At 40.0% G+C, this 16,457-nt stretch overlaps 1 protein-coding gene across 3 annotated transcripts; it reads left to right on the forward strand.

Annotated features, from left to right (window-relative positions):
* The first annotated feature begins 423 nt into the window (after positions 1–423).
* Positions 424–16,230, forward strand: ZCCHC8 (zinc finger CCHC-type containing 8). 3 transcript variants are annotated; one of them, XM_075110699.1, is made up of 14 exons: positions 424–724; positions 1,768–1,810; positions 2,433–2,507; positions 3,015–3,120; positions 3,870–3,947; positions 4,263–4,366; positions 6,083–6,148; positions 8,045–8,108; positions 8,579–8,721; positions 9,487–9,629; positions 10,430–10,545; positions 12,887–12,970; positions 13,828–13,942; positions 14,713–16,230. In XM_075110699.1, exons 1-14 carry the CDS (start codon positions 541–543, stop codon positions 15,516–15,518), a joined length of 2,127 nt encoding a protein of 708 aa, XP_074966800.1. In that variant the 5' UTR covers positions 424–540; the 3' UTR covers positions 15,519–16,230. The 3 variants fall into 3 exon arrangements, with proteins under 3 accessions (XP_074966800.1, XP_074966801.1, XP_074966802.1); XM_075110700.1 differs by having other exon boundaries at positions 8,048–8,108; XM_075110701.1 differs by lacking the exons at positions 4,263–4,366; positions 6,083–6,148 and having other exon boundaries at positions 523–724; positions 8,048–8,108.
* Positions 16,231–16,457: the final 227 nt, after the last annotated feature.

Below are 16,457 nucleotides of genomic sequence, written 5' to 3' on the forward strand. Positions count from 1 at the left end.
AAGATTGTATCTGAGCAGGTTAAATGCATGAGGCATTGCCTATGGAGGAGCACAACTCCTTTCAGTCTGGATGGGGCCTTATTGTAGACAGCCTATGCAGAAGCACTCGACAGCCTGCTGCTGCCCTCTTTTTCTCTCTTCAGAAGAGGAAGGAAAGAAAGAAATAAAACCCCCCAAAACAGAACCAAAAAAAGCACCGCAGCAGCTGGTGCCTGGCGGCTGGAGTGCCCGGAACCGCCACCCCCCACGCCGGGGGGCTGCGCGTGCCCCGCAGAACTACGGCTCCCGGCATGCACTGCGCTGCCGCCCCCCGCCCCTCCGCGGAGGGCGGACTGCACCTCCCAGAGCGCCCCGGGGCCCGGGCCGCGCGCCGCCGCGGCGCGCTGCCGCCGCTGCATGCCGGGAGTTGTGGTCTCCCGCCGCCGCGGCGGGGCAGGCGCCGGCCCGGCGCTTCCCGCTGCGGGCGGCGGCTCCTTCTGCCCTTTGCCTCGGCGGCTCCCCCCGCCCCCGCAAGCCCCTCCCTTCCTGCTGCAGCTTAAGATGGCGGCTGAGGTGGATTTCGGGGATCGCGAGCTCTTCGAGCAGCTCGAGGGAGAGGACGGGCCGCCGCCACCGCCTCGCCTCAGCTTCGAGGAGGAGGAGGAGAAACCCGAGAAAGCCCTGGAGGAGCTGTACGCGCGGCTGCGGGCCCGCGAGGAGACGGTGCAGCGGCTCCGGGTGGAGAATATCCTGACGGGAGAGGCAGGGCCTGCTGCGGGGAGGGCGCGGCGGGGCGGGGGGCGCCGCTCCTGCCGCCGGTTCCCTTCCGGGCCAGCCTTGGCGCGTGCCCTCCCGGGGCCGGCGGCCTCCTCCGCCTTGAGGGGATACGGCTTTTCCCGCCTCCTACGGCTTTTCCCGCCTCCTGGGGCCCTCCGTGAGGCAGAGTCCTGTGCCTTTGTGGGGGAAGGCCCTGGCCGTCGCTGCCGGGCCCCGGCGCGGCCTGAAGGAGGAGGGGAGCGGAGCTGGGCGGGGAGGGGGCAGCCTCCCGCCCGGCGGCTCCCCTCCTTCGGCCGCTGCGAGCTCGCGTCTCGGCGCCGTGGCTGGTGTTTCCCGGCTTCTGCTTCAGTCACTTAAGAGGAAGTTTTCTCTGAAAACTTTTTTTTTTCTCAGAACGTCTAGGTCTATGCCGGCTTCGCTTCAGCTTGTAGAGGAGGCAGTTCAGAGTTCTTGAGACTGTTAAAACACTTGATGCCGATCTCCGTTCTGTCCTTCTAGGGAAAAGAAACAGTTGTACCCTCACTTCGCAAATCCATTTTTAACATAGCTAGAAATAATTTTAAACTGTAAATTGTGACTCGTTCCCTAAAGGGTTTTTGAGTTCGATGCTGTAGCAGAGCAGAGCCTGAAATATTTTTTATAGTTTATTTTCTATTTATAAGTATGTTTGGCTTCCTGTTGACTTTTTTTTGTGATGAACGTGGGTATTTTTAAAATAAAATACTATGACAGTTCAACCGTAGTGCATGTAATGAATTATACTATTCGGACTGTTACTGGTTTGGGTGGGGAAGATTGCTTTTTATTGTGTTTCTTCAGCAACAGGTGGGTTTGTAAATAAACCCCTCTGCAGTGAAAAGGAAGGTCTGAAACCCCCAACCTGTGATTCTGTGATTCACTATCCTGTGCAATTCTTGTTAGGTGTTTTCTTGTTTGTTTCGATTCTTTAATTGATTAAGGTACGGGTCTGTGTTTTCTGAAGAAAGTAGTGTTCCTTAATGATAAATTAACATCAGGAACTTAAAAGGAAGCTGAATATTCTGACTCGTCCTAGGTATGTTAATGCTGACTTAAAACACTTTGTATGACGTATATATGTTTGAAATAGTTTGTCTGAGATAATAGCTGCCTGAGGTAACAGTGTCTGCCACATCTTTTAGAAGCCTTGTTTCTGCGTTCCTGTCCCTGCTCAGATGTTGGGCTTCTAAAATGCCATTATTCTTCAGAAGTCTTCTAGACTTGAATATCAAGAACTTAACTTGTATTGCTGTAACTTTATTTCTCTGTGTGTATCTATCTGGTTATAAAATTTACGTGGCCTTTAGGGGAACAGCTTTTTGTGAAGTTCAGCAGTGAGAACAAGTGCATTAAAATGGTTGAATAAGTAAGAGATCTTATAAATAAGATGACAGTTTACTGCAGTTAGAAGAAAACTTCTGTACTGTGGTGTTCTGTTTTGTTTTCTTTCTAACCCCCACCAAGCAACGTGCTTGGCTTGGAAGGGGATCATTTCTGTTTAAGTGGATAGGAACTTCTTAAAAGAACAGAACTTGTATTGGCCAAACCTTCCTCCCTCTGTGGACTACAGAATGAATCCTTGCTGTGAAAAAATGGATAGAGAATATTTACAGTAAAGCTATACAGTAACTATTGTCTGTGTCTCTCTTCTATTCTAGTGGAATTTCAGTGGACAACTCCAAAGTTGATGGACCTCTGTTACAGATTTTATTTATGAACAATGTAATTTCTAAGTAAGTTCTTCCCAAGAAAAGCAATTCTGACAGGAAATGGGGCTTTGTTTGTTTGGATATGTTAGTGTTTGCCCAAAGGATGGATGTATGTTTCATTCAACAACATAAACTTGTTAAGCTTGAAGGGGAGAAAGGATAATGAGCAATATGACAGGATGTCAGTTGCTTTCATTAGCAATATCTGTTTTTTATCATGAAATGAAGTATGACTTCCAGGAACTTAGAGTGAGTCTGAACAGCAGTTTGAGCTTCATGAATGTTGCGGATGAATAGAGTTAAATTTTTCCTGCCTCAGTTGGTTTTTTGCTACACTGGTATAAGAGTGCTCTCTAGTAATAGATTGTATTCATGTTGGTGGGGGTTGGGAGGAGGACAGGAAAGAAGTTGGCTGCCCCTTTTCTAAGTTCTTAAGAAGTAGTAAAGGATAAATGCTTTAAAAAAATGACATCTGGCATATGTTTCTACCTTGCTCATGTCTTCATCTCTGTATACTTCACTTTGTTACAGGCAGTATCATCAAGAAATTGAAGATTTTGTTTTTAATTTAGTTCAGAAATATGAAGAGCAGAAGAGAGGTGAACAAGAAAAAACAAACTTCAATGTTAAGCCACAGGTACTTTAAAACTTAAATTATTAGGTGCTCCTTCTCCTGCATCTGTGTGGTGAGAATACTGAAATGCTACACTGCTAAATAGCTGAATTCTAGATGTTTTTTCCTGTTTAACTGCAAACCGAGTTAACTATCAAACACACAGTATATAACTATTTGTTCCAAAATAGAGGACCAGGACAAAGAAAATATCCTTTCTGCCCATGAAAATGCTTCTTCAAAATTGGTCCTAGGGAAATTTGTGTAAAAGTAATAAGTTGGTTTAAATATTCGAGAAAAGACCATAAGGTACAAACTTAACATATCCTCTTCTGATTGCATTTGGCCCAACTCTTGAGTATGTATAAGAGCATAGATGAACAACAGAATCTGGGTATTCCTACTTTCTTCTCCTAGTTTAGAATTTTGAGTTTTACTTAGCATTCACTTTCTAGCATTCACTTTGAATAAAAGGGTGAAATGGTGCATTTCTCTCCATCTTTTTCTTAGCTTTTGAGGTAAGAATAAAGATGTTCTTGTGCAGCATGTTTCTCATCAAAGAAAACATTAGATGTGAGCTGCATCATACTTTGGACTATGGAAAGCATTATGACTAATGTAGACAGCTCCATCGTACTGTTTAACTAATGTTTCATGAAAGAATAGAAGCTATATTCCATGTTCTGTGCCTTTGACATACTTTAGTAATTTAGGAGCTTTTCTTTTTACTGTTATTTTAAATCAATTATTTTCATTTTTACTTTTCATGACAGCCCTCCAGTGTTCTTTTGGAAGAGGACTGTAAAACAGGAAGCTCGAATTCTGTTAAAAAAATGAAAGAAGCTTTTAGTGTAAGTTTTTGACTATATGCTCTTCAATGGTAGGTCTGACTCTTCATTCTAAATATTCAGTATACACTGCCATTAAAATAAGATCCAGTTAAATTTAATTTATGAGTGTAATAGCAGTTAAGTTCAGCATATTTTGGCTACATCTATGGAAAAAATACGTATTTGTACAGGTGTGGGCATGTATTATTTGTAAATTCTTACAGAATGGGGGAAAAAAACCTGGCAGTATTTCAAGCAGTGTAAATTATAGAAATGCTACCAACCTGACCTAAATACTGACACATTTCTGACAATTTTCTGACTTTTTTTCTACAGGTTGTAGGAAGTGTTCTGTATTTTACCAATTTTTGTCTCGATAAACTGGGACAGCCTATATTAAATGAGAATCCACAGCTGACAGAAGGATGGGAAATACCTAAGTATCCTGTTTACTAAAACAAGGGTTTTTTTCTGTTTGTCAAATCCAAAGAATGCCAGTCGGTAAATTGAATTAAAATTCTGTTCAGTAGATTGTACATGTCTATCAAAACCGTGTCAGTTATAGATGAAAAGTTTTAATGAGTCATTAATGGCTTTTTTACTCCAAACTTAAGTATTTTGATATGATTGGCTCACTGATTTTTAGAAGGCTTATGTTTGGGAAGAGTGAATGTCTTATCCCCATAAATGCATCTTGTGACGTTAGGATAACTTCCTGGGCCAGTCTGTAATCAGGTTTGGAATGACAGTTCATTCCAGATATGAATAAGTGTTCACCTTCTACAAAATCTGTTGTCTGGGAGAAGAAAAAGGGCTTGGCAAACTCAAAATACGTTGTAAGGTGTTTTTTTCCAAATGTGGGAGCCAGAGGGAAAGTCTTCTAATAAAATTTAATTATGGAATGCTCTTAACTTGCACCTATTTTAAAGTTAGTTCTTTACTGTTTATTAAAGCCAGTATCTGAAAGGTGGGATTAAGGGAAATGTTGGAAAAAGTGTTTTTTAATATGGCAATCCTCTGTGACAAAAAGTTGGGCAAGACATTTCTCCAGTAATCTCGTCTCCCCAGTTTTCCACTATTGCTTCTGTCCCAGAAAGTGTCAGGACAAGAACCAGTTCCACAGTTCTTTTCTGCAATATCTGGTTATCAAGCTTATAATAAAGGTCACTTCCTAGTGTTAAATTACTCATAGCTGAAAATCACAAGCCGGCTAACCTGCCTTTGACTGTGTATGCACTGTCTGTAATTTTACATTTGGAAAGCTGTCTCTGTTACAGTGCATTAAGTCAATCCTGTTCTCCAAATGATATTTGTACTATCTCCCAACCTCCAGGTGAAGGAAGGGGAATTTCTCCTAAAATGCAAAGTTAAGTGTGGCTAAACTTTCATGTCTGCCAGCTTAGCTTTGTTATTGTTCGTTAAATGTACTTAATGCATCTTTCTTTAGAGCTCCCACAGATGACATTAAGCCTAAAACAGCACTTCTGAGTGAAATGGCATTTCAGGTACCTTGCTTCTAAATGACTGAAGTACTGCACTCGATTCACACATCAGTTCGACTAGTATCTGGCATCTGCTTTTCTTTTTAAAAGCAGCTGTTAGATTCTGGAAACTGCTGTGCTTCTGAACTCTCGTGAATCTCTCACTCTTCACCATGCCAGTTCGCTTGCAGCCCTCTTGTCTTCTCATCCTTTTTTTAGACAAGTGGGCAAAGCAGCTGTCACTTTGCAGTCCAAAAGTAAACACAAGTTGTGTGATATGACCTGTCTCGACCTACTTAAGAAGTGAGTTATATTTTTGAAACTCTACCAAAATATATTAATAATCAGATTGCTGTGAAGCAAATCAGAATTATTAGTTTGAAACTTCTGCCTATAAACAAGAGGCTTGTAGTTTTAGCAAGTGCTGATAAAGAACAAAATTGCTTATTGGATAGAAATTGGGTAGGAGGAAACAATGTAAGCCCATCTTAGCAAATAGTTTATAGTAGGTACAGTTTTATAGTTTATACTATGGACTTCATATCAAGGATCCATCTGTAACTTAATCCAGAAGAGTCACTTTCTGTTCAAAGCACTATTAGGTTTTCACTGATTTTCTTAAACAAGATTGAAATTTTGCTTCATCCAGTAGCAGTTCCTTATTGAAATCTAAAGATATCATCAAGTTTTCAGCCAGATTCTCTCCCTAGATGGACAAGAAATACAAGTCAAACCAAAAAGGTTTGTATTATTCTTAAATATAAAGTTTTGAGCTGAAAAGTTCAGATGTACGCTGTGATTATTCCCCAGTATACTCAACCCTTGAACATACTTGAGCAATGAGTTTAAATTAACCAGTGCTGAGCTTTGCAGTCAGAGGGTCTCTTGTTTATTGACTTTCTTTAGGAAGGGCCTAAAATCAATGTGTGAAAACTTTCTGAAGTTTATACTCAGTTCTTCTGTTCCTTGCCTTTTTAGTAATTGCTTTGTCATCCTTGCACTGGTGTACTATCATCGTTCTTACTGTTTTGTAGAACAACTCCTGTCTGACTTAGTCTGCCTTAAAACTCTATAAAATGATCTTAGAGTTGATTGTATAGCTCTTATGGGAGGTAAGAAGTAAAGCAAATGAAGTTTCCATTTGACAGCTTGTGTGGTTTTCATAGCATCTAAAGTCACTGATTTCAGATGCAAGGAAGGCCAGGCAAGCTTTTAGTGGGAATTTCAAAGGTAGAGGCACATGCTGAGTTAAACTCTGTTTTGATTAGATATACTACCATCTGAGTGGAAAGCAGATTGAAGGGTTGTGATTATGATATGGGATGGTGATAAAATACTTGGATCACTGCAGAAGGTTTCTGTTTGAATACTATGTAAAGATGAAGCAGCAGATGCGCTTTGCATTATCTAATCAGAGGCTTCAAGAGGCTGGAGAGTGTGTGTGTGTGTGGGGGGGGGGGTTACCCTGGACACTCATCCTGTGTCACCCTTTTGTCTCCACTTCTGGTTCCCGTCCTCATTTGATAAAAATGAATGTTCAGAAGATAAATCTTTCTCTAAAATCTTGTAAGAAATTGGGATTTCCCCTGCTATGATGTTTAAAATGTTTGCTGCCATGGTATGAATTTACAAGGAAAAGTAAAATTGAAGTCATCTGTAGATCCATTCCAAGTTGTCAGTGCCCAATTTCACAATATGCATAACTTGTTCAAACTGTGGACGAGGACTTTTGAAAGAAGTAGTCATGCTCTTCTACTTGTTTCTACTGGTAACTGATCCTCAGTATTGTAAAAAAGATCAGACCTCTGATGATACAAGCATAAAAAGAGAAATAGAGATATTAATACAGGCATATTAAATTGAGGGGTTCCTTATCTCTACAGTTAAAAGTATGGTTTTAACACCTTCACTTTCTTTCCTTTGGGCATAGCATCAGCTTTAGTACATTGGCTTTATCTAAGCAAATGTTCATATACTTACTTAGTCAGAAGCAGAAATCCTTCAGTGAATACTCTTCTGTCTGCAGTGTGATATAAGAAAAAGCTTTTCCACCTTTAGGACAGTGAACTATTGGATCAGGTTGCCCAGAGAGGTTATGCAGTTTCCATCCTGAGAGATATTCAAGACCCAACTGGATAAAGCCCTGAGCAACGTGGTCTGATCTCATAGCTGACCCACCTTTAATTAAGGGACTGGATTGGAGATCTCCTGAGGTCCCGCCTGAATTATTCAATGACTATTCTATTTCCTCGTAAAGGAATAGATCTCTCTTATATAGGATATAAAAGTTCCACTTCTACCTCGAAGTACTACTTTTCCACTGTAATTTTAGTTCTCCTCTTTCTATCCTTTCCATGTGCTGTCATGTGTTCTTCCCACCCGCCCAATGCTGTGCCTGTGTTTTTCTCATTTCTTATGTTCTCCTTAGGACTGAAAAAAACCATACTCTCTTACTCTGTTTTGAAGATTGACATTAAGCAGTCAACTTAAGAGAAGCAGAAGACAGCATATGAAATCAGCAAGCAATGCTTATATTTTTTCTTTCTAAGTCTAAAACTAAAAATCTAACGATTTAAAATAAGTGCATTTAACGTTGTCAGATGATTTTCAGGGTTAATTTCTTGTGCGTTTTTTAAGCAGGCCAAAACCGCATTGTTTCAATTGTGGTTCTGAAGACCATCAAATGAAAGACTGTCCAAAGGTAAAGTCTATGTCAGTATTCAAAAGACTGCAGGTCTCAAAAAAATGTTTCAGTGTTAACTGCACCATTTGAAAAAAAAAAAAATTAGATGCATCAGGGACAGGATGTACAAATGGTTGTTCAGCTCAGTTGATTAGATTGTGCTGTTCATACTTATAAATTCTAACATACTAAATCAGAACTTAAATTTATTTCATAGTATAATGTTTTTAATGTCTCCTTTAATTTATGGAGGGCCATTTCTCAGTTTGAACAGCCTTTAGTCTTGTTTTAGAGCTTCACTAGATTCAGTGCAAATTCTCTTGGGTTTTTGCTATGTAGTTTTCATTACAATGGTAGTTGTGTCAATGGCCATGTGATAAACGATTAAGCATCCTTGAGGGCAAGGAGCACCAGTTCTATGTTGGGTGAAAGAGTACATAAATTGTAAATTGTCCAAATCTAAACCTCCCAATTATATTATCTTTAAGCCACGAAATGCAGCTCGTATAAGTGAGAAGAGAAAGGAGTTTATGGAAGCTTGTGGTGAAGCGAGCAATCAGAATTATCAGCAGCGTTATCATGCAGAAGAAGTAGAAGAGAGGTTTGGAAAATTTAAACCAGGAGTCATTAGGTATCTCTTTTTCTTCCATTAGCTATTGCACTGCTTTTCTGGTATATCTTTTCTACCTTTGGAGTGGCAGATGTTAATTTGCAGAGTACTATAAGTCCATCTGCTACTCTTAACTATGGGTGTATTATGTTTGAATTTGTCTGCTAAACAAAATTTTGTTTAATAAATTGCACAGCTATTTTTAAAAAACTTCATTACTAGCTTAATAGTCCTGCCCTTTTGCATGGCACTTCCCCTAATGTAGAAAGACAAATTTTACTCTTTGGCTACTCAAATTGCAAATATGTTCCCAAATAACTAAAAATGCTTCCAAGATTTTGAATATTTTGAGCTTTGAGTGTCCCTTTCTTTTTCTCTCTGTTCAAAATGTTTTAAAAATCATAGTATGGCTGTAGCAGTCTCCAAAGAAATCATCAGTTAATTTAGTGTTGCATCAAGTTCCATCTTTCCTGTCATGATAGCTACAGCTAAGGCCAGTAACAAGTTCAGTAAGTTGTTTTCAGCATAGAGTTAATTCTCATAGAACGTTTAAGCGTGCATACACTTGTATGGAGAAATGAAAGTGTTAAAAGTTATCTTTAACATCAGAGCTGGTTTTGACCTAAAATTGCTTTATCTGGGATTGACAGGCAACAATTTCAGCTAAAACTAAGTTATTTTAACTTGATAGTTTAAAATTCAATAAAATGTTCATAACTTCCTTTTGTCAAGACTCAATTACGGATTTTACTGGAGGACTTCTTGTTTTCTGTTTCCTTAACTTAGCGGGGAACTTCAAGATGCACTTGGTGTCACAGATAAGAGTCTTCCTCCATTTATATATCGCATGCGTCAGCTGGGTTACCCTCCAGGTTGGCTCAGGGAGGCTGAAATGGAGCACTCAGGACTTGCGCTTTATGATGGAAAAGGTAAGGAATGTGCTGTAGGAATGCCGTTTTCAGTGTGCAGGTTATTTACTGGCCACACCCTATTCAGGAGACAATAAAGTACCTAGTTTGTAAACCTTCATCTTCCTCATGGAAGAGTGAAGAAATTGTAAATTAAATTTTCTTTTCTGAAGTCATGTAAAAATACTCCCCTTTCGTCTGGCTATGCAGTGACAATGAAACAACTTTTATAATGATTGGTTTGCATAGATGAAGACTCTTTGTCAGTGTGCTTTACCTCTGATCAACCCTTGATATTAGAACGTGGAGTTCCTCTGAAACTATGCGAGACTTGCAGATTAGCCTGTTGTCAAATTTTCTCCTATTTTCTGAAATAAGCTTCTCTTTTCTTAGGTTTTGTGAAAGAAACCGTAATACTTTCCAAAGGTCAATAACTTACATAGTAAGAGTATTCTATAATAAGAGTAAGAAGACCACCAGCAAGCAAACAATATATTTCTTGAAACCCAACTTATCAAGTAATTTACGAGGTTTTTACTAATGACCAACACTTACGCTGCATCTCGGAGCACAGTCCTGATGCCAAATTCTGAGGCTAGTAATGGCACATAAAGAGTAATATTACTGTGAATACCCAGTTAGGTTTCTGGGGAAGCTTCATGCATGTATCTGATAGATTTGCTCACTGTAGCTGCCTTTGCAGATTGCAAAGCCTTCTATCAATACTTATATTCCAAAACTCCAAACTCTGTTCCTATATCCTGTGGGTTTTTTCAGTAACGTTCTTAATTAGCATAAATAATAATTACATTTCAATACAGGTGATGGTGGAACAGAACATGAAGCATCTCATCAACCAAAACGTATCACTTACGACGTCTCTAAATTGATAAACTATCCAGGCTTTAATATATCCACTCCAAGTGGGATCCCAGATGTAAGTGCCTGTTCTCTGCCTTCTAAACATGCTGAGAAACATTAATTGCTTTTAGCCAAGTTTAACATTTTGTATTCTGCATCTGACGATTTTCTGTCAACAGGGTCTTATTTTTAAGCACCTGGTTTGAGGCTGGGGGCTGTTGAGGTAATTGACATAACATCCATCTATCTGATGGCTGTCACAGCTCTTGTAGGCAGGGTCTGACACTGCTTCTCTGGTGATTATTTCCGTTATGAGACCAGCAGAAGCCTAGGAGGATAGTTTGATTTTAAAAAACAAACAAACAAACCCACAAAAAATGCACACACGAAACTTCATGTACAAATGCCTGTTCCTTCCATACACCTAAGTTTTCTGAATGTTCTTGGAATATGGAAATTACTGTGGGTTTTATCATAAATATAATTTCAACTATAGAAAACTACATCAGACCAGTGCACAGTCTCTGGGAAGCTTAGTAACAGCTAAACAAAGTGAGTGAGTCACGTGTGTCATATCACAGAATTTTGTGACCAGGTGACCCGCCTAGTGGATGAGGGAAAGGCTGTGGATGATGTCTACCTAGACTTTAGCAAAGCCTTTGACACTGTCTGCCACAGCATCCTCCTAGAGAAGCTGGTGGCTCATGGCTTAGACATGTGCTCTTCACTGAGTGAAAAACTGGCTGGCCGAGCCCAGAGAGTTGTGGTGAATGGAGCTAAATCCAGTTGGTGGCCGGTCACAATCAGTGTTCCCCAGGGCTGTTTTGGGGCCAGTCTTGTTTAATCTCTTTATCAGTTTTCTGGAAGAGGGGATTGAGTGCACCCTCAGAAAGGTTGTAGATGACACCAAGTTGGGTGGGAGTGTCAGTGTGCTCAATGGCAGCTCTGCAGAGGGATCGGGACAGCCTGGATCGATGGGATGAGGCCAGTGGTATGAAGTTTAACCAAGCGAAGTTCTGGGTCCTGCACCTGGTTCACAGCAACCCCAGGCAATGCTCCAGGCCTGGGGCAGAGTGGCTGGAAAGCTGCCCAGCTGAGAAGGCCCTGGGGTGCTGGCTGACAGCCGGCTGGGCATGAGCCAGCAGTGTGCTGAGGTGGCCAAGGCGGCCAATAGCATCTGGGCTTGTATCAGCAATAGTGTGGCCAGCAGGAGCAGGGCAGTGATCATGCCCCTGTGCTCAGCACTGGTGAGGCCCCACCTCGAATCCTGGGTTCAGTTCTGGGCTCCTCAGGACAAGGACATTGAGGTGCTGGAGCATGTCCAGAGAAGGGCAGTGAAGGTGGTGAAGGGTCTGGAGAACAAGCCTGATGGGGAGCGGCTGAGGGAGCTGGGGGGTTTGGTCTGGAGAAGAGGAGGCTGAGGGGAGCCCTTATTGCTCTCTACAGCTACTTGAAAGGAGGTTGTAGTGAGGTGGGGGCTGATCTCTTCTCCCAAGTAACAAGTGATAGGACAAGAGGAAATGGCCTCAAGCTGTGTCAGGGGAGGTTTAGATTGGATATTAGGAAAATTTCTTTACTGAAAGAGCGGTCAGGTATTGGAACAGGCTGCCCAGAGAGGTGGTGGAGTCACCATCTCCCCGGAGGTGTTCAAAAAAACATGTAGACGTGGCACTTCAGGGCATGGTTTAGGAGGCCTGGGGGTGTGTGGTTGGTGGTTGGACTTGATGGTCCTAGAGGTCTTTTCCAACCTTAATGATTCTGTGATTCTATATCCAAAGACCCACATAGTGGGTGCCATCTTAAGCATAGAGCACACAAGGAATCTCCTGTGGCTGCTGCTGCCGAGCTTTTATTTTCAAAAATATATTAATCTGCTGTTAGTAGTGAACTTCATCGCTGATGCTAATGCCTGTGCATTAAAAAGAAGTACTTGTACATCTTCTTTTGCAGCTTTGTTTACCCATTTAGTGGCCTCCAAATGTGTTTTTTCATTCACTATTCTTAACCAAAGTTCTGTCCTCAATTTTTTTCATTTTTCACTAAAAATTAAAAATTTTTCAAAGCGTTTTTCGTCTGAGCGGTTATTTCAAGGGGAAGTTTGTAGTTGTGTTAAAAATGTTGAATAGTAGTTGCTATGAAATGGTTAACAAGACATTTTGTAAAGGTGATGATTGATTTTTTTTTTTTAATTATTTTTCCTACTACTCAGTCATAGTGCATTGCATCACTTGTTTGTGTTCACAGGTGAGAGTACTTTGTGGTTTGCTAGAACTTCATTTTAAAGCTCTATTTACTCTGGTAAATGAGGCTTTTGATGAGAACTTGAATTCTTCTTGGCTTGTTAATCTCAGTGTTTCTGTCATGTTATTAGCTGACCAGATGCAAGATTATTTCTTTTTATTTCTTTTCCCCTGTAGGAATGGCAGATATTTGGTTCCATCCCCATGCAGCCATCTCAACAGAAGGATGTTTTTGCTAACTACCTTTCTAATTTTCATGCGGTAAATGTATCTCATTGTTATTTGCAAAAAAAAAACCACAAACAGTTGTCTTGTAGTTAGTGTAGCAATGATGATCTTTTGTTTTTATCTTCTTTTCTGCATGAGGGCATAGACTTTCATATTGATACTACCAGGTGTGAAATGCTTATGTTTGGCTTATCTGTTCTAACAAAAAGGAGCTTTCTGTTTAGAACAAATTATGCTATTTCAATTAATATAAGCAGATCCCCATTGTGGAATATTTTGTGAACAGTTGTGAAAAAAGCTAGCTTTTTCACAACTTTTGTTACTTTTACAGCCTAAAAATTGTCTTAGTTCCAGAATTCCCTAATAAGTGAAAAGCTTACTTGCCATAGTCAGGATTTACAGTAATCTTCTTATAGTGACTTGAGAAACCACATGGTAATCCTGTCCTGTATCATTTTTGGGTCTTCTCTAATGCGACTCTAGCCTCGTGTTAACTACTGCAGAATACTTCCAGTTATGGGTGGAAGACATACGCTCTGCTCTCAGTCCCACAGTATAATGCTATATGGAATTAAATGGTAAATTCTAAGCCTGCCAGGAAGGCATAGTCAATACTTGCGTTGTGATGGTCTCATAAGGTCTAGGTGAAAACCTGGTCGTAATACTGTGTTAGAATTGCAGTCTTTTCTTTTGCCACTTAAACCTGAACAAGACTACAGTTCTGTTCAGTTGCATTAAATATCTCAAATTTCAGTGTCTAGTTTACACACCGAGTCACCAAATGATTGTATAGATATGAAATTGCTTTAAATACATTCCTACAGCTGGAAATGTTACCTTGCACAATTTAATACTAATTTATTTTGCTTTCCTGGATAACTTCTCTTCAGCCAAGCCCAAAATCTACTACTAAAAGGGCTGCATCTCAGACAAGCTCTCAACATTCAAAACGACCGAAAGAAGACAATTTGGAGGTACCAGCAGCTGACATGGACCTAGATTCTGGTATAGTTATTCTGCAGGTTTTTTTTCTAGTTTCAATTTTTATTTTCAGAATATCTTGCTCTGAATTGAAATGTCTGTGTTCGTAAAGAGAAACCAATGTGTTAGTATTTGTTATGGTGGTAATTAATGTAAATACTAAGATACACTAGCAGTGTCCTACTATAGTTGCATTTGGGCCCTTCTCTATGATAAGCATTCTCTGTTGCTGTGGTTGTTATGTTGTCCAATACCAAGCAGGAGATTTCAAGTGTGCTCAGAGCAATTGGAATGTTAGGTTACAAATTCCAATCTCTTTACTTCAGGTCTGTCCTGAAGAAGCCTCTGTTATGAAAACCTCCAAATCCTTCAATATTTGGATGAAATAATGTGGGAAGTTACAAGCTCACAACTTTTAAAAATGAGTCGAACTCACAGGAGGACTTAGTGTTGTTTAAATGTTAGAATAGCTGGAGGCACTTCTGGTGTTCCTTTTGGGTTTCCTATGAGGAAATCCTTCAGCGTGTCTCAGTGTGGAAGATGTTTATTCTCAATATATTGAAAACTATTTTATCTTTTTTTTTCCCCCCTTGAATGGCTAGCAGAGTTAAAATCCCCAAAAACATAGTTTCAGTGGATATTAAGACCTTCAAGAAGTTTGTTCTGTCTCAGCTGAAAGCCAAGGATGTGAAGACATAAGCCTGCTAGTTAATCAGAGCATTGGCACTTTGAATCTTGTCCTAGTCATATTTCAGATTCTGATAGATGTCTGTCTTTCAATCTGTTTCTTCTAGATCTGGAAATGTCACAAACTCATAACAGTTTTCAGTTCCAACCTCCGCTGCCACCTGGATGTCCATCGATGTCAACTCCTCCTCCTTTACCAAGAGGAACACCACCACTAAATCTTACATCAACTCAACCTTCAACGCCCACCTGCCCTCCTCTTCCTAGGACTACTCCACCACTGAATCCTTCCGGTGATACTCCTCAGCCAAAAATAGTGGACTCAATCATGGATGAGGATACTCTGACCTTGGAAGAGCTGGAGGAACAGCAGCGATTAATCTGGGCAGCACTAGAGCAGGCAGAAAGCACAAACAGTGACTCTGATATTCCTGTTGATACACCTTTAACTGGCAATTCTGTTACATCATCACCATCTAGGAACGAAGTAGATCTTGTTGCAGAAGTAAGATCATCTGATAAGGTGATTACAGTGGAAACTAGGTTTTCCGACATCAGTGGACAGATACCAGAAAATGAACGTTCTATAACTAGTCCTAATCCAGGAGATAGTTTACTTAACTTAAAGGAAAATCGTGATAATAGAGATTCTGAAGGCCTGGTGGATAACACCATGCCTGCTCCCGACCATGAGGTTAAAGATATAGAAAATATAGGTGGTAATAAAGTGGTTACAAATATTGAATCATCTGCAAAAAACTCCAGTCTTGTTCCTGATATGAGCAAGTTTGCTGTAGGCATAACACCATTTGAATTTGAAAATATGGCAGAATCAACAGGTGTTTATCTACGAATAAGAAGTGTGTTAAAAAATTCCCCAAGAAACCAGCAAAAGAAAAAGACTTCATCTTAACTGGTCTTCCTTTGTTTCGTTATGTCCAAATCCCTGTTTCCTTCTCTCTCCTCCTCTAGTTGTACGAACTCAGATAGCCTTCCTCTTCTTTTTGGGGGAAGGAGAAAATCTTGACAAATACAGCTCTGCCCCATTCTTCCTTGGGACTGAAGACAATGCAGGGCTTCCATATTGACCAGGACCGTCAATGCGGCCGGAAAACATAGAAGAATTTTCCTAAATGGTATCCTTCCACTAAGGAGTAACAGGACTGTTGATTTGTTAAGAGCTATTTACTTGCCAATACACGAAACTCTAAAAAGAGGGGTTTGTGGTTTGCTGTTCATTACTTTGGCTAAGATTTATATTGTCCTTGAGTTTCAGGTGGATTGGTGATTTTTTTAATATCTGTCCTTTGTACAATAATCTATACTTTATACATTTTGCTAATTATCCTGTAGATAAGTTTAATATATTCAGAATGTTTTTAAAGAGGTCTAACATTAAGATTTCCCACATCAAAATCCTGGCAATTGGATGAAAATAATCAGGGATTACCAGCATTATCTTCACCATTTCAGATATTTTTATAAATTATTTATGTGGATCAGTTTTAATTACCACTGTATCTTTTGTAACATCATCCTTCATGTAAACTTGCTGTACATACATGTTCATTGTTGTGTACAGACGTTTAATAAACGAGCTTTTATATAAAGATTTTTTTTTTAAATCTGAGTCCTAAACCATCAAACTGCTGATTTTTAAAAACTAGGTGCTGAAGATAATTAGAAAAACAAGCTGATTAAAATAAGGATGAATAATGTTAAATATTTTACAAAGGGTCACAACGATTGGGTTCAGGTTTTCATAATCAATAAACTGTTAAAATTATTTTAGCTACTTAAACAAAACCTTGCCGTACCATTCAATTTTCATACTCTGAAGAATTGCCTGCTT

Source organism: Phalacrocorax aristotelis, chromosome 15, assembly GCF_949628215.1.
Source record: "Phalacrocorax aristotelis chromosome 15, bGulAri2.1, whole genome shotgun sequence".
NCBI classification, from domain to species: Eukaryota; Metazoa; Chordata; class Aves; order Suliformes; family Phalacrocoracidae; genus Phalacrocorax; species Phalacrocorax aristotelis.

Bases quoted from the DNA above. Each gene is read 5' to 3' on its own strand.
- ZCCHC8 (XM_075110699.1), top strand. From the start codon at position 541: ATGGCGGCTGAGGTGGATTTCGGGGATCGCGAGCTCTTCGAGCAGCTC. The intron at 3,121-3,869 runs GTACTTTAAAAC...TTTTCATGACAG, and splicing joins ACTTCAATGTTAAGCCACAG to CCCTCCAGTGTTCTTTTGGA. The intron at 10,546-12,886 runs GTAAGTGCCTGT...TTTCCCCTGTAG, and splicing joins CTCCAAGTGGGATCCCAGAT to GAATGGCAGATATTTGGTTC.